Raw genomic sequence first — 24,609 nt, 5'->3', positions numbered from 1 at the left:
GTGTGAGACGTAAGCCTCGAGCCAATTAAGTGGTGTGTTAATGATGCCAACCCCTAAACTTCAGCCAGTCAATTAAACTGCATGCTCTACGGTGTCACTGGCAGCTCCGAGATCTAAAAGGATTAAATCTTGGGAGGTTCAACTTTCACCCGAATCGGCTGCTAAAAAAGGGGTGAATTTAACGAGGGCAGTCTCTTTATCGCGCATATCTTGGAAAACATAAATAAGACTGCTTAAAAATGTCAAGCATCGGGAAAGCACTTGATTGACTCGAAACGGCTCTCGGTTTTGAGATATGACTGAAGCGGTGAAATTTAAAGGCTCCGGGTGATTCAGAGAAATCTGAAGAAAACACAGAAGGCACATTCTAATTCTATTAGCCTGATCTGAAAGTGATTCTAGGAGATACACAGTATTTATATTTATACATAGAGTTGAATAGGATTTAATTCAGTAACTACGAATAGTACGTATCTCAGATTTAGGCATGAAAATAGGTTGCCACAGGATTCATAAAAAAGTACTAGGTCCCCTAATTTACTGCCTGAGAAATAATATATTGATGTGAAAAAAATAAAATCAAGGCCATTGCTTTACAAAAAGCAAAAAAAATGTACCCATGAACATCTAATAGGAATTTTAAAATCCACATGTTATTAGGCAAGAATTAATCGTGCAAGAAACTGTGCTCTATTCATTTTGAGTATGACGGTCTGTAGCCGCTTTCATATGTGACGTCTGATTTGATTCCTCTCCAGATGTGCAAAGTTCTGAACACGACCACCATCAGCTGCTTCGCCCCCTCCCTGAAGGCGGAGTACACCGCGGACCAGGAGACGATAAAACACGTGGACGAGTTCGGCTTCGTCTTCAACAACGTCCAGGCTCTGCTCACTTACAACAACACGAGCTTCGTCTACTACCCCAACCCTTACCTGGAGCCCCTCAGCCTCTCGGGTGTCCTGGAACAGAAGCCCGGCGCTCCCATCATCCTCAAAGTGAGCTGAGAGGAGACCTTCAATTCCCTTTTCACAGCAGTCGATGGAGCAAAAACCTTAAGGTCGATAACTGACTTCAGCAATATCCCAAGAATTTCTTTCCCCGTGAAGTCTAGTGCAAGTCAATCTTTACCTTCTCTGCCCTGCTTCAGTCAACCCGTGTCTCCCCAGTGATCAATACATTTGATTCCATCTGATGAGATTTTAGGACACAAATACACTATATACACAATTACCCCAATTTAACTGAAGAGGCTCATCGTTAATATCTCAATCAAAAATGACCATAATCAAGATAACTTCGATTGTTTTCTGTGTCTGACGTTCTCTGAAAAGAAAAAACAAATTTCCTATTATATCCTTTGTGAACTCAAATATTTTTTCTGTCACAAAACTGTTGCGGCGTTTGCTAGGGAGGAACAGCTTGGCATATTGGTTTGTGTCTCAAAGCGTTAGCAGCTCCCCTGCACCACTTGACTTCGTTGCTCGAAGTGAACAATGTGGCATAGAAACTGGCTGCTAGTCATCTCTAGTGCGGGTGATTACAGTAATTATACTAATGCTTCAAAATTGCGTTCTAATAATTTACCCATTTACCGGCATACGTGCCGCACGTATGGCGAGAAACTAGAAAGGAGAAGCTTTCGCGCTCACACGACGCTGTCAAGCCTTTGCTCGTCAGAATCTCAATCAGCCGTTCAGCCTTTGATGTGCGTTGTGCCTACTTGTGGTGTCTTCAACTGTGTTGCAGGGCCGCAACCTGGTGCCGTCTGCATCTGGCGGAGCCAGGCTCAACTACACGGTGCTGATTGGGGACACGCCCTGTTCTCTCACCGTGTCCGACACTCAGCTGCTCTGCGAGCCACCAAACCTGACCGGGCAGCACAAAGTCCTGGTCAGTCTGGACGCCGTTCGTATCTGGCGTTTTTTTTCTGTCCATCTGCGCATCTGATTGCTTGTGTGCATGAATGTGGGTCACTCTCTGTGTTTGTCTCTCCATCCCTGTGTTTATGGGTCACCGACAGGCTTTCAGTAAGTTGCTGGCTTTCTGTCATTGTCTGTCACTCATGGTCTGGTAGGTTCCCAATTACAGCACGTTCCCCTCTAGAATTTATTGACAGGCACTCTAGTAAGTAATGAGGAGGGAGCTATAAAAAGCCCTGGAAGTTGTTTTATTCATAGGCAACTATTCACGAACATGTTTTTTTTTTTTCATACCTCCATTGTATTTGCTCTTTTAGTTCTCCATTCTTTTCCGTCGTGTTCAACACTGCTTTATAAATCACGTTGCGCGCGTCCTAATTTTTCCATCCAGGTGCAAGTAGGAGGACTCCACATCTCCCCGGGGGAAGTTCACATCCGGTCCGACAACCTGCTCACGTTGCCTGCGATCTTCAGCATCGCAGCCGGAGGAGGGCTGCTCCTCATCATTGTCATTATAGTCCTGCTGGCCTACAGGCGGAAGTCGCACGAGAACGATCTCACCCTGAAGCGCCTGCAGATGCAGATGGACAATCTGGAGTCCAGAGTGGCTCTGGAGTGCAAGGAGGGTGAGTAAGATCTGAGAAGCCATCATAAGTCACATGCATCAAATCTGTCTCTTGCCTTACTTGTAACTGCATTATAGTGCCATCTATTGAAGGTGATCTGACACATGCAGTGCAACTACAATGATGTAGTTGTTTTCTTTTATTATTTTTAGATTATTTCAGGCATTCCTGGGTTCAGCGTGATGAACTACGTTTGATGTCATTTTGTGTCAGGATTAAGATTTAACACACCCCTCTGTAATGTGCAGCCTTTGCAGAACTACAGACAGACATCAACGAGTTAACCAGCGACCTGGACAGAGCTGGCATCCCCTTCCTGGACTATCGCACTTACGCCATGAGGGTCCTCTTCCCCGGCATCGATGACCACCCTGTGCTCAGGGAGCTGGAGGTGAGGAAACCTCCGGAGCAACGCTGCCGCGCACGAGTGTAGTTTCGACACTTTTTTTTTCGGACATCTTGACCTTAAGGCTCCAGTGTACTCCAAAACTAAATGGTTCTGGGCTTGTTGGCAAGAGCTGTGAAACTGCTGTCAAATAGAGCAGTGTCAGCAAATCTGAATCTGTTCACTCACTGAATGCTTGAAGTCTGTTGGCGGTGTCGAGGCCAGCTAAGGAATTTGTGCGCTGATTATTTTTGATGCCTCCTTCTCTCCGGGGCACCGGCTGCGGCCCAAGCCTTCTGACAAGCTATTTTAACTGATTGTATTTAATATTGTCCTCTTATCGAGGGTTTAATTCGGAAACACTTACAACAGAGTTTTGCGGAAAATCTGATAACAAACCATTTGCCTTCTTCGTATTTGTCGAAAAACTTGCCACACGCTCAAGGTCAAAACTGGCTGGCGTTGCCAATTATAGTTGGTCTAATCAAGACATTATTACGGTCGCAATTATTTCGCTGATTGCACTTTAAACCTTTCCATCGACGCGGAGGCCTTTCATTAGGTGGAGAAAAAAGAAGCTTAATTTATATATATTTTCAAAAAAGGGGAAAGGATTTTCATGGTGGTGGCGAGGATGATGTTGCAGGAATGCATCTGGTTTGGTTTGAATTTTTGTGTATATTTTATTCTGTTTGTGCCGTGCATGACTCATCCTGGAGCGACCGCGGCCTAATGACCGTGTGCATCTCTGTGTGTGTGCAAAAATGCGTGATGCGTGTAGGTGCCGGGGATCGGACAGGCGAATGTGGAGAAAGCCTTGAAGCAGTTCGCTCAGCTGCTGAATAATAAGGTTTTCCTGCTGACATTCATCCGCACGCTGGAGCTGCAGCGCTCCTTCTCCATGCGTGACCGCGGCTACGTCGCGTCCCTCATCATGACCGCTCTGCAGGGGAGGCTGGAGTACGCCACGGACATCCTCAAGCACCTGCTGTCAGACCTTATAGAACGCAACCTGGAGAGCAAGAACCACCCCAAATTACTTCTCCGCAGGTAAATTCACTAGCAACTGTGCACTTTTTGATTAAATTCCTGAATGTGTTTTTGCCACTGAAATTTTTAACATAATGTCGTTATGAACACCGGTCAGCCTCAACATTAAAACCACTGACATCCCCAGCAGGATGCAGTCCGACACAAAGCACACACACACAAAAACAGTTCAGGAACAACTGAAAAAACATGAAAAATATCACAAGGTGTTGACCTGACCTCCAAATTCACTAGATCTGAAACTGATCAAGTATCTGTGGGATGATCCACAGAGGCCTTTCTCCTCAACCCGTAGGACCCTCACTAACAAAACCACAGGACACCCTCAGAAGGTCCATGTCCATTCTCTGATGAGTCACTGTTTTGGGGGCACAAGGGAGACCTACACAATATTAGGAAGGTGGTCATAATGTTATGCCTGACTGATGTATATCATGTGGCATCTTGGAATAGGTGCCCTTGGGTTCAGACTTATTTGAAAATAAACTTTAATTAGAATGGTAAATTCTAAGGTAAGATATTGCAAAAAAACGTTTTAAAAAATTGTGGCGTAAGTAAAGGTTAGCTGAGCTGTATTCTTGCCAAGAAGAAGGGCAAATGAGACCTGTGTGATCCGTGTTTGTTTTGGTCATTGGATTTTTCATTCATTAAAGGGTATTATGAAACAAAAAATTAGCAGTTATTTGGTTTCTATTTTAAAATTCAAAAATTAAAATGCAGTAACCTTTACAGACAAAAATTAAAATGGAAATTCAAGGCATTTTTCAAGAAGCGATAAACAAAACTTTGAAAACTGGTCGATTTTCATTTTCTGCTTTAAAAAAACTTAAAATTAAAGACAGAAAGAAACAAGCATATCAGAGTAATGTTAGCTAATAGCTAACTATTTCCTGATTACATGTAGTTATTTTTAGTTTTTACTTGCAGTATGCGGCTGCAGTCATGTCCTCTTCACCGAGACTCTTCTGTCCCTCAGCGCCGTCCTCTTACGTGCTCTTACTTTGAAAGCGGGACAACACACAACATGAAAAAAATGCGTGCTTTTATGTTTCTGTCTTCTAACGATTTTACTTTTTGCTTTTACAAACAGGAAATGAAAATCGTCCGTTTTTTAACGTTTTGTTCACCATTCTCGACCCCGATAAAGAAAAATGGCTTGAATTTAAATGTTTGAATTTTAAAATTGAAAAACCAAAGACCAAAACACGGACCCTGCTTACTCAGTTTTAACAAATACGTCGGAAAGTGAAGGTTATCTGAAGATTAAACCTCGTGAAGCGGCTCAGCTTTGGAAGACAAGTCAAAAGTGTGAATGTCGGCATCAAAGTTGACTTGTTTTCCTACTGTGCTGATGGGACTCGACTGTCACAGACCTGACCAGTTTTGATCAGCGCCGCTTATCTTTGGGCATAGCTCGTTCCTGTGTGCATTGTTCTTTCCAGCCCAGTTACTGCACCTCAGCTGGTTGAGTAACTAGGCCAGCGAAGGAACGCGCACCTCTCTGTTCAACTTTGTTTTGTGCAGCGGCGTGAAACATCCGTTACGAGTCTGAGGAGCCGGGTGCCTGAGCAGACAGGTGAAAGACAGGGGTGTTAAAAGTGATAGAGAGTGGGAGGGACTGGCAGAGGAAGAGAACCTAATGGGGAAGAGTGAGTGCAGCCGCAGCAGAGTTGTTGTCAGTCTGACTTATCTTCTGTGTGCCACTCATGAAACATTCAGCTGTAGCTCACGTTTCTCTCCCCCCGTCACCTCTCCTCTCCTTTCTCTCGCCTCTCTCCCCTCTGCTCCACCTCTGGTAATCTGTCGATTGTTTTCCCAGTGCTGAGACCGGCCTGTTGAATCTTTCATGAGTGCTTTTTTTTCCTTTTTTAATTATTTTTTTTTTTTCTTAAAGAGGGCTCTCTCAATATGAAGCGCACTCATTAAATATAAGGATGAGTTCACATGGGAGCTGGTACAACACCCAAACATGCTGCTCTTGCTGAAACACTCTAAAATTTAATGGGATGCTGTCAAGCGTCGAGTCAGTGCAGGTTAAGGTTGAAATGAGGGTCCAAAACGTAGTGACAGGAAGAGAGGGGAGATTAGGGAGAGAGAGTGGCTAAAACGTTTGCAGTCCTTGAATCAGATTCTGGTTTAAAAGTTAAAATAATTCACTAGGATAGGATATACCCTAGCAAACGATAAAACCTTTCATTTAAAATGCAGGCACTGTGAGGAAGAAACAGAGTGAAAGACTCAAAGTGACCATCTAAGTTGTGTCTGCACATTTATGTCATGACCCAGATATGTTGTGCACCAGCAGCACTTAACTTGGAGTATACTGTGTGTGTGTGTGTGTGTGTGTGTGTCCGTTGAGACCAAGAGGCTGAGTAAGGATGTTACATCTAGTAAACTCTCCGTGTCATGTTTTCTGGTTTCCCAACAATACCTGGCTCCTCTCCTGTCTGTGCCAGTGCACTCCGGCTCTCTGTGGGACGTCTCTCGCTAACAAATGAGTGTGCCGTCTTCCTGTCTTGCAGAACAGAGTCGGTGGCGGAGAAGATGCTGACAAATTGGTTTGCCTTCTTGCTGCACAAATTTCTCAAGGTACGATGAAATCCGTCTCACACGTTGTTGTTGCCACAGGTGTCAGTGTCACGTTCGGGGGGGCGCTGCTACTTTAAAAAAAAAAATAAAAAATTTGCATTGATTTTAAATAGACTGCTGAGTTTGTTTTCGCGAAGCTGTGACTGTAACTGCTTAATATTGATGTGTTTTTCGCACACTGCGGAGGGATAATGGTTACCTGTGGGGTCAAACGTATCTAGTTTTGGGATTTAAAAGCTCGCTTTTTATTATGTTTGATGTGTCATGCTCCAGCTACTGACTCTCGTCTCTGCTGATGAATACTGATTTCTTTCCTCCGCGTCTTAACGCCGCCGCCTATGTCTTGTTTTCCTTTCTCCCACCTTTCAATCTAATCCCTGGATTCGCCTTCCCAAACAAAGGAGTGTGCTGGCGAGCCTCTCTTCATGCTGTTCTGTGCCATCAAACAGCAAATGGAAAAGGGACCCATAGACTCCATCACCGGAGAGGCGCGCTACTCCCTCAGTGAAGACAAACTCATCCGCCAGCAGATTGAATACAAGACGCTGGTGAGTCACAAAGACGTTCACAGAGGAAACAAGTCATACATTTTGCCTGCATCCATTCTTGTCATGGCAAAGAGCCTCGGCAAAAAACAAAAAAAAAGTGGCATTTGAAGCTGTGGTTTTATTTTAATGACTGTTTTGAAAGTTTGGATACTTTTGATAAAAAAGATGCAAGTCTCTCATCACCAGATGTCCATCTCGCCAAAGTTAGGATCTAAACAGAGTTTTGTTTTGAGGATCTGAGCTGTAAGTTTAAAGCCAACCTTGGCATCAGTTTCTAATTTACATAAACATCAGTATGACTGTGTGAGCTATTCAAAAAATAATAAGTTGATGTTCACTCTTGTCCTCGTCACTGCTCATTCCCACCGCTGGTCTGCAGAGACATTAGACAACCATGTTTCTTCTCCTACCTCAACAAGGGCAGAATTATATTCATGTGGTCATGGGCACTCCGGTTTCCTCCCACCTCCAAAGGTGTTGACCCTAGGTGTGAGTGTGAGTGGTTGTTTGTCTCTGTGTTAGCCCTGTGACAGGCTGGCGACCTGTCCAGGGTGTACCCCGCCTCTCGCCTGATGTCAGCTGGGATAGGCTCCAGTAACCCCCGCGACCTTAGTGAGGATAAGCGGTAGTGGAAGATGAGACGAGATGTTCATGTGTTCACCTTGTGACCCTCAGCCTGGAAACAAGATGAATCTGAGCATGTTGCTTTCATTAACAGCCCCCCCCTCCTGTTCAAACAGATCTCTACCCAGTGCCAACCATAATCATTTGTCTGATGTGGGGCCGATTTGATGCAGTGACTGGTTGTAGATCTGTTCATGTGCATCCAGAGCAATCGGCATCCTATCGGGCTGATAAATGAAGTTTCCCAAATGGCTCTAATTTAGGGCAGGGTGCGTGCTGCGTAAAGTTGCCTCTTTACTCATTTTTGAATTAAGAGGGACTTAAAAGAAGTGAGGCACGGCTAAAGTGTCGACGGCTGGTGGAAATGGAAAATTAACAAAGAGGTTTGAAGCTGATTTGTTTGTCTAGTGACGCCAGCAAAATCCAGGCGCATATACCTACAAATATCCACACTAATCAGAAGTAGTCTGTAGTGGAGATACAATTATATTATTATCCGGATTATTAACGCCAGGACCCCTTCTCCTCATCGCATCACCCCTCTTCTCCAGCAGCTTCACTTTCTCCCTATCACACACTGCACCATCTATAAAGTCCTCCCCCTAACCCTCCCCTCCCCCCATACCTGACTGAACTTCTCCATATCAACACACCCAGCTGGACCTCTGGGTCATCATCATCCCCCACCTCTGGAAGTCCCTTCCACCCGCCATCTGTAGCACTGACACATTAACTATTTTTAAATCCCATCTCAAAACCCACCTGTTCCTACAAGCCTACCCACTCTGTCATTCTCTCCGGATTTTTTTATAGTCTTTTTTTAACCAAATCCTTTATCTTTTTATTTTATCTGTTCAGTGTCTCATACTCGTGGTTACGAATGCGTTTGATATCTGTCATGCATTTTAAACCCCGTCTTACTTTGTACAGTGTCTTTGGGTGTTTTGAAAGGCACCTATAAATAAAACGTATTATTGTTGTTATTACATGATCACTTGCCTAAATTGGTGACTACACGACGAAGTGCAATTCATTAAAAGTGATAACTACGATGAAGTGTGGCGAGCCTATGAAATTCCATCCGGTGTCAGTAAAGCCACGAGAAAGGGCCGCCTGAATAACACAACATGCCACTTCCTTTTACATTTCTATTAAGATTAAGCCGACTGGGTTCCTCCGCCTCCATCAGAATAAGTTCCCCCTCAGGCTTTAGCTGCAAGGCAGAGGCAGCCAGCGACAGGATGACACCACTATGATCGCCGTGTCAGAGAGTCTGAGCGGGCTCTGTCTCATTACTTGTTTAATGCCCCTGCTAGAGCAGCGCAGCCACATCCCGGAGGTGTGAAATTACATTTCTGCCCAAAGATGCTCTCCACCAGGACAGTTTGGTCAGGGGTAGATAATGAAATGACTCCTCCAGCAAGCAACACCTTTCTTGCTTTCTGCCCCTTTCTTTTACCCCCCTCCCCTCAATCCTGGATCTGCAGACGCTGAGCTGTGTGAATCCCGACAATGAGAACAGCCCAGAAATCCCTGTCAAGGTGCTCAACTGTGACACTATTACCCAAGTGAAGGAGAAGATCCTGGATGCAGTGTATAAGAACATGCCATACTCTCAGCGGCCGCGAGCTACAGACATGGATCTAGGTGAGTACCGTCAACCAGTACTTTTACGTGCATGTGAAATAAACAAAACAAATTATTGCCTTAATCCGACTTCAACTGGACAACTTAAGTGCATGTAAACATGCTACTAAAATCGGAGTTCTCCTTATCCGATTAAGACACCCAGATAATACGACGGGAAATCGATTTTCTCCGCCATGTATACACCTTAATTTGACTTTTGACTGGACATCACGTGTGCAACGTGGAACAAAAACATCCAAGCAAACCGGTTGCACAAGAAGAAGCTAAACAGAGCCGGTAGAAGTAGCACACACATTACGTACGAGATTAAAAAGCTCTACTATTATCCATCTGGTTGTTGTTTGAAAACTGGGTCTGCCGCATGAACGACTCTTGTTTATTATATGACGTAATAGGTCAACCGGAATGGGGGCCGTATTAACATGGTATTAACCTGCTGAAAAGACACATATCGCCACCTAGTGCGTAGATTTTCTCCGTTGCGTGTAAACTGGGACAAGGACCGCAATCAGAAAGTTGAATTTCGAGCATAGCTTGATTAAGCTGTGCATGTAAACGCACTGAATGACTATTTCAGAATAGTAATTGAGATATTTTCCACAGCACACGACCTGTTGGAATATGAGAGATTTGGGGAATTATAGGGAACTCAGGAGTGGGCGTATCAGGCGAGATAACACAGATGTATGGCTGCTCCACAACAATTTCTGACGGACGACCCCTTCCCGGTACCTGTTTACAGCCCGAACCAGAGCAACACTCTCCAACCGTGATGTTAAACCTTTCTGACAGCGTACCTACACTTAGGCTTACACCCACAACATGTCATATAGCGAATGACTCGGCACAAATCCAGCTGACACGCACCTTCAAAGGGAGTAAATAAGATACGCTGCAAGTAGTGGCTGTTATTGCTTTTGGGATTGTAGTTTTACACCATAAGGGGCTTTTACAGGTTAGGGATTTGGCGGTTTCTCTTAGTTGCTTTGGGCAGCTTAAAATCCCTGTGAAGACACCGTGATTCACTTTAATTGTCAAGTCGACGCGTACAGGAAGCAGCCTGGGTGACATTTTGGCTGATACCCTTAACAACTTGAAGAATAAACAGAACAATAACATGACCTCAACTGTAGCGCCAAGGGACACTCCGAGAGAGAGATGATAGACATTAGACAATGTGTAGCTGTCAGCCACTTGGGATACAAATATTCCCCAAAATGACACATGTCACACATTCACTATTGATCGTGTCTTCCGACAGAGTGGCGGCAGGGCAGAACAGCTCGTGTGGTCCTGCAGGACGAGGACATCACAACCAAGATAGAGAGCGACTGGAAGAGGCTCAACACACTGATGCACTACCAGGTCTGTTAATAGCAGTAACACCAAGGCTGCTGGAGGCAGTTATTTTGGATTAATTATGCAGTTATTTTGTCTATAAATGCTTAAAGGTAGAAACCATAAAAACTACTCATCACAATCTTCAATAGGCTACGGTGACATATTCAAATGTCTTGGTTTGCCCACATAAAATCCAACAGAGCAAACAGAGCAAGTAAAAACCCTTAGCTGTGCAGTTTGAAAAGCAAACAATAAAATATCCCAATTGAATTAACCATTCAAGCTTGCACTGTTATATCTCCAAAGCCGGCATATAACTTTTTTTTTTTAAACTGCGATTATCTAGTTCCATCACAGCACATTACTCATTCATATTCCCATCGCTCACCTCCACCCCCCGCTCGCATTTTTTTTTCAACCTCGCGGCCACAAGCACAACATCGTTCTTTCACCGCACGCTGTAAACACGACTACGCAGGTCGCCGCCCTCAGATGACTCACCCTGGTCCTCTGTCAATCAAAGCGTTCGCCTCGGCTCTCAGCTTTGGGCCAAATGTGGCGCTTCGCGCAGCCAATGTTTCAGCACACAAACGCACAGACGAGCGAAGGGACAAAGACAATCGACGTTTTCTGCACTAAATGCTTGTTTTGACACGAGAGGGATGCGCTTCCACTTATCTCTGAAGGAAATAAACAATTTCGCTCTTTCATTTTTTTAATCTCTCTGCCAGGTGTGGGAATGTTTGCTCTGTTGCTAAGCTGGATTTGGTATTAGCTACATTTTTAATTCATGCAAAACGGTAGCATGAAATCTGCTCACGGTGCTGATGACCAGGCCTCATTTGCCAAGCACAACTATAGCACACGCTTTTTTCCATGGAACTGCTGACACACAAAATCTAGGACCAGCGCTGGGAAGAATCAGGTTCTTTTCAACTTCAAAACACACAGTATCACGTCGTGTTTCACTGTAAGTAGATATGCCGCAGGTCACGTGGGTCACTGCAATTGGTTCCTGCTTCCTTTATCCTCACCAACACTTGCTTGAACAACGTGACTGCTGAAAAATCATCAGGTTCCTTCGTGTTTACCAATGTGAGGCAAAGATTTGCAGCGAGGATGTTTTTATTCCAACCGGAGAAATCAAATCGAATCAAGAGTTACATGGCCGCTGCTGGTCTGGAAGCCAGCACGAACCTCCTGGAAAGTTGGTCTGTTGCTGCCGGTCTTGCGTCACTCTGCTGAGAAATGGTTATGCTGTGGCAAAGCTCCGCCGGGTAAATGAAATCATTTGGGCGAGCTTTACGCACGCTGATAGAGAGAAGAGTTGAATTTGTTCACAAAAAAAATGGCTGTGATTTGTTGCAGGACTGTCCAATAGTATGTAGAGGTAGTTTTTCTTTGCACCAGTTGTAACACATTGTAACGTATTCTTACATATGTTGTGTAAGACTTGTGTCTAGCAATGCCGTGCTACACCACCTGATGAAAAACACTTTCCAATCAAGCCAGTCTGTTTTGACTAGGATGGTTACAAAAGGCATTTTAGTTCTGTCTCAGCTGTTATTATGATTATTAGTAGAATATTTGTAACTATGTAAAAAACACCTGCTTAGTCGATTTCATCCTGTGTCAAAGTTTTGTTTGAGTTTAATTAAGTTAAGTGGAGTATTTTGACTTGGACGTGTCTTGGTAGTTGAAGCCGTGGTGATTAATGTGCTACCTGTCTAGCTAGCGATGGTGGATTTCCGCACTTGAACTAAAGGACTGCATACAAAGCCCGCTGGAATTACTCCAGCACTCTGAATCATAATTGTGCAAATCCTTGATTCTTAGTGTTTAATCTCAAACCGTGCTTGTAATTCCAGCCTTGATTCATTCTGACCAACAGCTGCGAGCTATAAAAAAAAACTTCAAAAGGCTTCACTGTACCTTTGTCTTTCAGGTGTCGGAGCGCTGTGTGGTGGCCTTGGTGCCCAAACAGATGTCCTCTTTCAACATCCCCTCCTCAGCCAGCTTCCCACGCAGCATCAGCAGATATGGTCAGTACTGTTTAGTAAGAAAAACAGTTATTTAATATTCACCGAGCTCACGGCAGTGTCACACCATCAGCTGTGGGCGCTCATCAGTCTGTCGCAGTCACATAAATACACACGCTCATATGGCACAAAGACGTTATAAATGTTTACTTGACCAAAGCAAAAATGTATTTTAATTGACATAGTGTATATGTGATGTCATATTTTATCAGGACACATTAACTCTAACTCTAAACTATGTACATCCCAAATTGAACGGGAAAAACTCCAAAAACCATTTAAAACTGCATCCGATTATTTTTTATTAGGTGTTGAGTGATTCCTTTAAGTAACATAAAACACTGACGTGATGTCCTAAGACAACAGGGGCGTCAGAAAGTAAAGTAAGGCCAAGAGCCCGAATAGAAACCTTTAGTAAAAGAGTGTGTCATTACTATGGCAACCGGTGAAATAATGGCAGCAGCTGATTATACAGTCTAAACGCACACATCCCACCTGCTCACTGGCAGATTACAGAGAAGACAGCTGACCTTACATTCACATCTGAGAAACAATTGGGACTTTTTCTCCATTTGAGTTCTGGATTGAAAAAAATACCAAAAGATAAAAGCATTTTATATATATATATATATCTCATATTTGATAATCTAGGTGTGGACGTGCCCTTCCGCTCCACCCCGACCAGCCCCGACAGCCCCCACTCCCGCGTGCCCATGCTGACCCCTGACCTGGAGAGCGGCGTCAAAGTTTGGCACTTGGTCAAGAACCACGACCACGGGGACCAGAAAGAAGGAGAGCGCGGCAGCAAGATGGTGTCGGAGATCTACCTGACGAGGCTACTAGCGACAAAGGTGCACACACTGTATTACGGTGACACACTGGGAACTATCTTTACTCAACTCACCGATATGAAAACATATCTAATCTACATCTGCACCTATAATTGTCAAAGGAATTAGGGAGTAAAGCACAAACACTACACGTCTCTACTCTGTTATTTCACAGGGCACACTGCAGAAGTTTGTGGACGACCTCTTTGAGACTCTGTTCAGCACTGTGTGCCGGGGCACCGCCTTGCCTCTCGCAATTAAATACATGTTCGACTTCCTGGATGAGCAGGCCGACACACACGGCATCCATGACATGGACGTTCGCCACACGTGGAAGAGCAACTGGTGAGACGTGCGATTTCTGAAGCAACAGATGCGTCGGAACCCCGATTTCGTGCAATTTCATACAAAATCTCTGCTTTTATTTTCATGTTTAATTCACGATCAGAGCAGAGAAGTCAATATTCTTTCACCCTTGCGTATTTCCCCAGTTATGAACTCTGCGTACAACAAGTACAAGATGGAATCAGGCAGAAATTTTCGTAAAGATCTTAGAAAATCTAAAAGATTTTACATAGATTTTAAATAAATCTAAAAGATTTTTTAAGATATTTAGATTTTAAATATTAACATTCATGCCCTTAATAATTCCCTTTTTCAACATGTCTACATTGACTTCATATCTCTTTGTACTATTTTATAATTGTAACAGTACTAATTCTATTTTTTTTTTCTAATTCATTAGGTTTTCTAATTTAACTCCTATTTTGTAAGGTGCTCTCTAAAAAAAGCGTTCCAATAACCCTCTGAGAAGAACATCTTAAAACCTGAAAACGATACAACATTTTCAGCGACGGTGATAAAAAATCTTAAAATCTGCATCTGGCTCTAATAGGAGAAACACACAAACATATAAACATGCACACGCTGCATGGGGACTTAATAGATCGAGCTGCTTTAAGCCGTTTTCTGATGATCCTCAGCAACTATTATTTATTTGCGCAATCTGTGTTTCCAAATTACATCTCATTATCATAGAAAAACAGAAGATGTCAGTAAAGGGCTAATCAAAAACTAATTCAACAAGATGATTTTCCACAAATGAAGTAAATTATTTCTTTTAGCATGCGCGTCTTACATTGCCTAAAAATCATTTTCTCTCTCCCCCGTCTTCAGCCTTCCCCTGCGCTTCTGGGTGAACGTGATCAAGAATCCCCAGTTTGTGTTTGACATCCATAAAAGCAGCATCACAGATGCCTGTCTGTCTGTGGTGGCTCAAACCTTTATGGACTCCTGCTCCACGTCTGAACACCGTCTGGGCAAAGACTCGCCCTCCACCAAGCTGCTCTACGCCAAGGACATACCGCATTACAAGAGCTGGGTAGAAAGGTGTGTATGTGGAGCTGCACTGTTAGCGCCACCTTAAGGTTGATTGGTTTTAGGAGTGAGGTGAATGGGGATCAAATGTGAAACAAGACTTTCTTATTCAGAATCGTCTGTATTCACCTCATCACTATTACAGGGTTGTCACACAAGAGGTCAGTGTTTGGACTGAGTTTTGTCTCACTCTGTGTTGTCGTTGTGTCCTTTGTGTCTGTTGTTTTTCAGACAATAACTCACAATAAGACTCTAGATCAGATGCTAATGGCTAATACAGCAATGCTGCTTTCTGGTGCGTTTGGAAGTTATAAATGAAACAATGTAGATTTCCATTAACCTTATCCTCAATCTTTTGCAGGTAAATAACAGAGCTGCATTTTCCATTATTAAACAGAAGAAACAATTGAAGTTAAATCATAGTCAGCGATGTCTTTGCTGATTAAGAACACGTTTCGTTTCGTTTTTTCGTTTTGAGTTCTGACACTGACTGTGGATAATTAGTACCATCATGTACGTTCAAGTCTGAAACGGTTCCTTCATCCATAGACAGGTCCATTATCTGTATTGCTCATCCCGTGCTGCTCTGTTTACTCAGAAAATAATTAATGAGATCAATTGAAAAACTACTTGATGGATTAATCAACTAATCTAAGAAATAATCAACACTCACTGAAAAACTAAAAGATAAACGAATTGACTCATCTTTAAAAAAATAATCAAAGGATCGGTCGATAATAAAAAATTCATTTGTAGTAGCTCCAGACAAGACTAATGCTTTAGTCTCATCAATCGGTTTGCCTTGAAGCCTCTTAAGTCCATGAGGCTTTGTGTGTCCATATATGTGTACCGTTCAAATGACTGAATAAGTGCACTTGCGATTTCCTTGGTTTTCTGCCAAAAACACAGCAGATTTAGAGACGCCTTTATCACCGGATATTCAGGCCAGTTCGCGACGGCAGGTTGCAGAGAAAAGCTCTGGTATGCGCGGTGGTGCCTTCAGACGCTGACGGCGCGCGTGTGTGTTTGTCTCCTCTCAGGTACTACGCCGACATCAACCGCCTGCCTGCCATCAGCGATCAGGATATGAATGCCTATCTGGCTGAACAGGCTCGCCTTCACTCCAGTGAGTTCAACGTGCTCAGCGCCCTCCATGAGATCTACGCATACGTCAGCAAGTACAGCCAAGAGGTGAGGCCCAGTCAACACACACTGCAAATAGACATTCTTCTACCACTGACTGAAGTTAGCCTTTTTTTATATATATATCTATATATATATATATATATATATATATATATATAAAGCAGCCATAGTCATTTTATATTAAAGATGTATGAGTCCCGTGGCGGGGGCACATCTCTCTGTGTTTCACAGTATATCAAGTAGCCTACAGCATACAGGAGTATAGTCCACATATAAGCAATTTGCTCTCCGCCTGTAGCAAGCTAACCCACATAGTGAACTCAATCAAGCATAGAATTAGAACCTCAAAGCTGAGATTAGTTTAGTTTAGCCGAGCGCAGCCGCTTCATGTCGTTATTTTGCCAATTAGCGCCACGACTCGTCTCTGGTCACGGCATCATCGGTGCCGCTCCCTTCCTGCGTGATCACCCCTGCAGGTGGAAACGTGATAGTTATGAATAAAATTACGGTTCTTCACGTCCGCATATTTACATGCATGCGTGTATTTATGTGCATATGTCCACATGTACACCAGTCAGCCACAACATTCAAACCACTGACAGGAGAAGTGAATAATATTGACAATACTATGTTCTGCCGGGAAACGTTTGGACCTAGCATTCATGTGGATGTCATGACCCCATAGCAATGACACCCTTTGACGGCAGCGGCCACCCCCAGCAGGAGGCAGTGTGACACAGTCACACATATAAACCACCACAAGGTGTTGAGCTGGCCTCCAAATTCACTAGATCCCAAAATTATCAAGTATCTGTGGGATGTACTAAAACAAGCCTGATCCACAGAGGCCCCTCCCCTCAACCCATAGGACCCAAAGGCCCTATGGCCCTAATTACCCCCACTAATAATATCCTGTCACCAGACACCACATGTCACCCTGTGAATGGTCCATGTCCATTCTCTGATGAGTCACAACTGTTTTGGAGGCACAAGGGAGACCTAGACCATATAAGGAAAGCGGTCATAATGTTATGCCTGATAGATGTACAGTATATCTGTCTGATCTAATCTCTGGCGGTCAGGAGGAATGAAACTATTTAAAAAGCATTCAAGAAATTCAAATTCTTTCGGGAAAAAAATGCATTCCACAAAGATAAATTCCAAGACACAGATAACTGGCTGAAGAGCACTGAAAAAGAGGGAAAGAAGTCAGAGATGCAGACATACTGTACGTCATACGTGTCAAGAGTGTTTGTGTAATTACTCTCGTTGCCAGAAAGGGGAATCAAAAACTTCCACACTGCAGCTTTAACAACGGATGAAATTGCTTTGCTTCGCTTGGGCTGATGAACTCACACTAATCACCCGGCTTTTACAATTTCCCACAACATTTTACAGCCCACAACTTTGCTGTTCTGGTCCACTCTTACAGCTCTCTCAGTGTCATTTCCAGGCACAGCAGGCAGCTGATTTTAATGAAGAAATGTGATAAAGGCGTCTGGAGCGTTTAGCAGCTAAACAGCTACATATTTCCCCCGGGGCCGTTGGTGGAGGATAGAAGAACAAATACTTTATTTGAACACCTCTTGATTCATGCCAAATATTTAAAGGCTTATAGAATGAGATAAAATGAATAATTCCATTGATAATTACCAAAGAAATACTAAAAAGTGCCCATCGCAATTTCCCAAAGCCCTTGGTAGAGTCATCAGATTGCTTCAGTTGGCAGCGAACAGTTGAAATCTTAAAACAACATAACACATTTTTTAATGTGTTATAAAATCCTAATTAATCCTAGTGTTTTTGGATTCGTTTGAATTTGATGTGCAATCACAAATTTTCGGTGATTCCAGAAATAATGCACCTCACGTCCCTGCTTTGTCCCCATGTGTGTTTTTCTGTGTGTGTGTGTGTGTGTGTGTGTGTGTGTGCGTGTGTGTTTTAGATCATCGAGGCGCTGGAGCAGGATGAACAGGCCCAGAAGCAGAAGTTAGCATATAAAGTGGAGCAGATCACCTTAGCCATGTCTACAGAGAGCTGAGACTCACACACACGGCTAAATGCATCCATCTCTACGCACATCCGGCATGTACTGCACACACACACACACACACACACACACACACACACACACACACACACACACACACACACACACACACACACACGCACACAAACATACGACATCAACGGGGAGGAGGAGTTACGGACCTGCGACACACGTGGCACTCAGATGTGGCCATGTATGAACGATCGCACACACATGCTGATGTATGCAGAGAGACTGTGGATTTAATGGACCTACTGTATAAACAAACCGACAATATATACGCCAAGACGTAACGCACACACATGCATAAATACACAAATACAAATGTACATACACGAGCCACAGCAAACATCAAACAGCAGAACGTCCCAAAGCAAGACTTTTGAATCCAATGTCATCGTTTTTTCAGAAGCAACTCCAACAGGCAAACATCCAGCTTCTAAAACACTCCAACGGAGAGAGGGAAAAGAGCGAGAGTGAGAAAGAGGATTTAGGCCATCACGGCTGCTGAATTTGCCGCCAATTCTTTTCCGCTGGGTAATGGTTTGTCTTTGTAGTTGGTTCTTACGCTAAGCGTGTGTGTATGTGGCGTGGCTGGAGCTCTGAAGAACAGCACTTAATAAAGAATGACTCAACTTGAAAAGTCGCTGGAGGAGATCAACAAAGGCAGGAGCTAATTTAATGGGACCGCACATGTGGTGAGACAAGACTCAGAGTGCTTTTATACACACACATATAAATATATATGTGTGTGTGGACGATGAAGGACACTTATTCGTACAACATATCACGGACTTGGAGCGACGTTTCCATTTGGAGCCATTTGGAGCAGAGACGTGAAACTTTTGTGTTGCGACGCCTTTCTTCTCCACTTAAAAAAAAAAAAAAAAGATAACACAAAAAAATGTTGGTGTCATTGCAGATTCCCGTCGTAAGTTATTATTTATTTTTGTTTGTTTAATGAAGGCCACCTGAAGTACTTGGGCTTGAGAGCAGCATATACCAAATTTGTCACTGACCAGGCGACGGCCTGGCTGTTTAATAATCCAACACCAAGACACCATTAACCTTCCAATCTGAAATATATGTAAAGATATTTCTGGACGCAATCTCTGGCTTTTTTTGTGCCAAATATATCTCATGTTTAATTCATGTTAAATGCTCCCGCAGAAGCTATTAATAACACACGCCATTGTACGGAAAAGATCCCATTTAAGATAGGATTTTTTTTCCACAGTGATGATCTATAGACCACTAATTCAGCCATTCAAAGATAAGTGGAGACCAAATTGAACTGTAGCAGAAAGCATGATTAATGACGCTATAAGCCTGATCGTGGATCAGATTAGCCTAACCCTGGCCAACGGCGCCGCTCCCCGGCCCTCCCCGTCTCATCAGTCATTGTTTACATTGAGCGTAATACTTGAAAAGCACTCGGTGTACGAGATATTAAGAACACCTGCAGGTCCTCGGAGTAATCTGGTCATATTAAGCTAGCTAAAGGCCTTGATGCCTTATTGATTTTCCCAATAAATCCACTTATTGAACACAAATCTGGAATTAAGAAGCGAGACGTGAGAGGTGCTGCAGCTCGTTGCGAAGCAGGTGTTCCTTACTATTTCGTAAACGGAGTGGATATATGATTACTGATGTACGTGTTCGGATCAGTCGCTGGTCCCTGTAAAGTCTGTTTGCTGCTTCACGGCTCTGTTGTTCCTTTACATAGTGTTTTTGTGTTTTCATTTTTGCATCCCAGTGTACATTTTACCTGACTGCTTGTTGTCCCCTTGCTGCTGCCGCCGCCGCTGCTGTAGTTATAGTGCCATATCTAAACTCGAAAAGAATTATCACGATGTAAAAACTAATCGGTCCAAGGCAGCCCATAAAATTCGGGGTTTCGGTTCTGACGGACTGCCTCACCCACTGCAGCGCCTTTCTACGCCCGAGGCCGATTCATTGTTCCGCATAGAGTCACGGCGGCCGTCTGTCAGGAGCGCTGCTCTTTTTACCATTTTAAGTATCAGTGGAGTCAGTATGCACCCCACAGGACCTTGATCTATGTAAACCTGCGAGAACAAGCTAAAACACGGTACACGATGAACACGTTTCCTGTTAAGTGTTGAAATATGACAGAAATCATCCGTTTCATGTGTGGTTCGATGACGACAAATTTATAAATGTGTTGTGCAATAAGCTGTCAGATGTAATTTTTTTTAAACTATATATGACTGTATAAATACTGTACATAGAAAACACTCCTATTTTGCAAGCAAAAGATTCACTTTGTACTGTTGTTATACATTAAACGCGCAGCTGATGAAAACGATCATTTGCCCGTGGCGATCATTTCCCGAGCATGATCATGACTTTCTCTGTATTTTAAAGCCGCTACATCGTGTTCATTAAAAGTCAATATCTCCTAATCCATTCACAATTTATACTACTAGTTTCTGTAACACAACATAAAGCACAGTTAATTGTCCAAAGAATCATTTTACGACCCATAATTTATTTCGGCTCAGTCTCGTTTTTTTCATTTTGCAGATTAAATATTGCTGCTGCTGCTGCTGTTGGAGGTGAGGTCACGTTTAACCCAATCTGAAGTCTGCCACACATAACTGGATAATCTATTCTTATTACGTTAGAGGGCCATTAGCATGCTAATTTAATAGTTAAACTACGTTTTTATGGTAAAGCTCTAAAACGCAGGACACTGATGTCAGAGATAAAGGGACGTCCCAGGAGTGCGTCCGTGGTTCGGGCTTTTTAGTTGGAGGTTAACGTGCTTGTTTGCCCCGTAATTGTTTTATCAAACGTGGACAAACTCGTATAATCAAGCTTAGGTTGGGTTTTGTTTGACGGAGAATTTTATCATCTAACAAACACACGCAGTATTACAGATACTATAACGTTACTATATCTTGTTAGCATTACGGCCTATAGCATTATAACTCATTTTACTGGAAGCCTCAAGTGCATTTTTTTAAAATGAGGAATACTGCGTTTGGCACACATTCAGTTTGGTCACATTTAAAAGTGCGTTTGATGGATTGCTTTTACAGCGCTCCACAGGAAGAAGGCACGCACGTTTCCAGACCAAAACAGCTCCAGGTTGTTAATCTTTCTTAGACGGCGGCAACACAAATGTGCAGATAGCGATCTAGATTTGAGCGAGGGGTTCGATGTCCTCCTGGTACCCGGGAAGCGAGGCGGGTCCACAAAAAAACCTGGTTCATTTGGAGAGACGCGGTACTTCACTGCTGTGAATCAATGGAAGCCACAGTCATTTTCATTATGAGCTCCGAGCGTTTATTGTTGTCATACTAAAGATTACGTACGTGCAAAAAATGCAGCGCAGAGCAGAGTTTGTGGAACAACAAAGAAATAACCTGGAGAAAATCCATTTAAATTCCAACAAAGAAACACAAAACCTCGTGACAAACAGCTTCTCGTAATGAAGAATAGTCTGCACTGCGGGCCGTGCCGTGACAGTATTTGGTGCGGCATGTGAGCAGCATATAGGAGATCCTGAGCACTTGCCATAGGGAGCCAAAATTCATTATTCATGTTTAACCCTCGGGGCTCTGGGCAAGCAGAGCAGTGGGGGGAGGAAGGCTGTAGGAAGAGGCAGACCTCCCTACTCATACCTGTCAGATCCAGGTAGGGTGTCTACACTGTATGGAAGGGTCCTCTGTATACCTGTCAGCCTCTAACCTTTCGTCTTCACTCTTTACTTGTCAGAGTGCATACACTCAATAGCCAAAAATCCCCCCCTCACTTCTCCCTCACACTCAGAGGAGGATCATTAGGACTCAGACCTCTTCCACTGACAGCTGAGGAAGCTGCAGGATATCTCACTGAATGACTCTCTGGTAGGATGGTACCAGACAGGTTTATGGAGCTACTGCATCCATCAAAAACCCATTATTCTTCCATGAAACCCTGCGAGAACTTATTTTTCTTTGACGCACGGTTTACTTAATTACATTACCCATATGAGAAAGTCTGAACAGAACAGCAGCGCTTTCGGTTCTGTGGATTCACCGGCCGTTCGTCGCCACGTGTAACAAACCCTCAGCTTCTCTTGCTGCTCAGAATATTGGATTCAGGGGAAAACGGACCTTGTGCACCGACAGGAAGATCTTGAGGAATAATTCAAGCCGTGGCTCTGTCTGTGGAATGAATGCTGAATGGAAAACACCTTGGACTTCCTATGCACATAAACAAGTGTGAACAACCCAGCGGAGCGTTAACAGTCAGCAGACGAGGTTCACGAGCTTTGCTGTCCTGCTTAGAGTGGGTGTGGCACTGCTAGCTGTGGTGCTGCACCATCACGTGCAAACAAATATGGATATAGGAACAGGAGCCCAAAAACCCTGAGCAATTATTTGATTATAGATACGACACTGAGATCACTGCGAGATGGATTTTCCGTAAAGCATGTGCATTGCCACTGGTGCAGAATCAAGCACCACTGGAACACAGCCTTCAGCAAATGAAGGTCCGCAATCATCAGTCTCCTGCCGCTTCAATTAAATACATGTGACGTTATCAGAATATATACACAACATGGTATAGGTTCTAGCCTTGGGTCGAGAGAAATCCCTGGCGCCTGCATGGAATAAATCCCAAATGACCACAGCCTCCATCAGTAACAACTTCTTTCAGGATTTATTGGATGAGCGAATGCATGACGGCATTTTATTTCCCCAATTTGTTGAAGTCATTTTTCTTTTGTCCACTAGCAACACCGGGGCCGTAGCAGGCTGTACTCTGAACGGCCGTAACCACATCCATTACACATCACCTCAGACTAATGGATGAATCACTGTGGACAATGGTACAAAGCAATACATAAATGAAGGGTTAAATGATGCACTGATGAATCTAATGTCCGGCTCATGGGTGGCGTGGACTGCACACCAGTCTACTGATGCCATCTTCTGGTCAGAGCTATTATTGCAAGCATCGAGAGAAGGATTGGGGATTATTCATTCATTCATTCATTCATTCATTCATTCACTGACATGATTTGGGTGCAGAGTGGTGAAAGGAAAATATGTGAGAGGGCTCTGAAAATACGATACAGGCAGAGGGCAAAGGGTAAGCTTGTGTCAGCAACAAAAAAGAGTTTGTTTCAGCTCTGGCGCCTGAGGACGTGAATATAAGTGTGTGTGTGTGTGTGTGTGTGTGTGTGTGTGTGTGTCTGCTGGGCCAGGGCCATGCAGCTTTATCGTATAGGTCAGGACACAGACAACCGGCGAACCCAGACTGAACCCAGGGACCGTAAAGAGAACCCACACAGGGACGTCCCTGATGCACATTTCTCTTTTAGGGAAAGACTGATCTGGTACCTCCGTCTGTCAAACCCTTTTTACTTCTTCCTGCTCGCCTCAAGGCAGAGACCCCGCTGCCCAGCACGGAGAAGTAACGGTCAACATTTTGCAGCAGTTTGAAACGAACACCCCTCCCACTATTCTCCTCCTGCTCCTCCTCCTCCCAAACTTTCCCTCAATTTTCCCTCCTTTTCAGCCTCCCTCTCCCACACTCACAAAATCACTTCAAGACAGACTCCCGCCTATGTAGCCAATCGGTGAGCTTCGTGGGATTCATGGCTCCTACTTTCAAAGCTCCATAAATTCAGCGTTACAACGTGGACGTATTTCTGTGGCTGCTTGCTTGTGCGCTTTTGCAAATAACTCAACTAAAATTAAAAACTTTAATTAAACCATTTACCATTTAATAAATGCACCAACATCTGTTTTTTTTTTTTTTTGTGTGTGTGTCTCAAGTCAGAACAGAAAGCAGCTAATTCGTTTACGAACGCGTGAAATGCTCTTCTCACAGATGATCGTCGCATTAAGCCAGCTGCTGTTTTACAACTTCCTGTTCGGAGCTCTGCCTCTGCTCTTCCATGTAATCCATTGCTGAGGGTGCCGCGAGACAGAATGAAAAGCAAACACTGCAAACCGTTTTGGAGATTTACAATGTAAACAAAGCCATAAAGAAATCTGTCTTCCATAAAATGCCAACTTTTTTTCCCCTTTTGAACAAATAATCCCTGACATATTCTTCTAATATGATCTGTCTCTTAAAGTAGTCTTTTGATTCACAAGCCAAGCCTCTGTGATCTAAGGGATAACTGAGAAGCAGCTTAAGCTGCCTCATTACCACACAATAAGACTCCTCGGACAAAACCAAACTCCTTCATGAAGTGAAATCTATACATATGCTTTATGTTGTTCATCAGAACAGTGAAGTAAACCACATTACCAGAACATATGTTTCATTCTAATATGGGACCTGGAGAAAGTACTTTCATGTTTGTTTTCTGTTATATTAATGGCACGTGTTCATGTCTATGTTATAAACTGAAAGAGGTAATAAAAAAAGAAAAGAGAACAGCAGGCAGGCAAGTAGAACAAGATTGCA

General features: G+C 43.5%; 1 protein-coding gene across 1 annotated transcript in view; it reads left to right on the top strand.

The window, feature by feature from the left end:
• LOC125006758 (plexin-A2-like) overlaps positions 1-20,503 on the top strand; it is a 74,431-nt gene extending 53,928 nt beyond the window's left edge. The window contains exons 18-32 of the mRNA XM_047583099.1: positions 759-998; positions 1,750-1,893; positions 2,314-2,548; positions 2,797-2,939; positions 3,715-3,983; positions 6,506-6,572; positions 6,974-7,120; positions 9,232-9,391; positions 10,656-10,759; positions 12,681-12,777; positions 13,426-13,625; positions 13,780-13,949; positions 14,781-14,993; positions 16,022-16,172; positions 18,073-20,503. Of these exons, the coding sequence (XP_047439055.1) occupies positions 759-998; positions 1,750-1,893; positions 2,314-2,548; positions 2,797-2,939; positions 3,715-3,983; positions 6,506-6,572; positions 6,974-7,120; positions 9,232-9,391; positions 10,656-10,759; positions 12,681-12,777; positions 13,426-13,625; positions 13,780-13,949; positions 14,781-14,993; positions 16,022-16,172; positions 18,073-18,168 (2,436 nt within the window). The 3' untranslated portion in view covers positions 18,169-20,503. The remainder of the gene's footprint in view (positions 1-758; positions 999-1,749; positions 1,894-2,313; positions 2,549-2,796; positions 2,940-3,714; positions 3,984-6,505; positions 6,573-6,973; positions 7,121-9,231; positions 9,392-10,655; positions 10,760-12,680; positions 12,778-13,425; positions 13,626-13,779; positions 13,950-14,780; positions 14,994-16,021; positions 16,173-18,072) is intronic.
• Positions 20,504-24,609: the final 4,106 nt, after the last annotated feature.

The sequence above is a fragment of the Mugil cephalus genome, chromosome 4 (genome assembly GCF_022458985.1).
Source record: "Mugil cephalus isolate CIBA_MC_2020 chromosome 4, CIBA_Mcephalus_1.1, whole genome shotgun sequence".
Taxonomy (NCBI): domain Eukaryota; kingdom Metazoa; phylum Chordata; class Actinopteri; order Mugiliformes; family Mugilidae; genus Mugil; species Mugil cephalus.
Note: the sequence above shows the minus strand (reverse complement) of the source record. Positions and strands in the feature narration are given on the sequence as shown.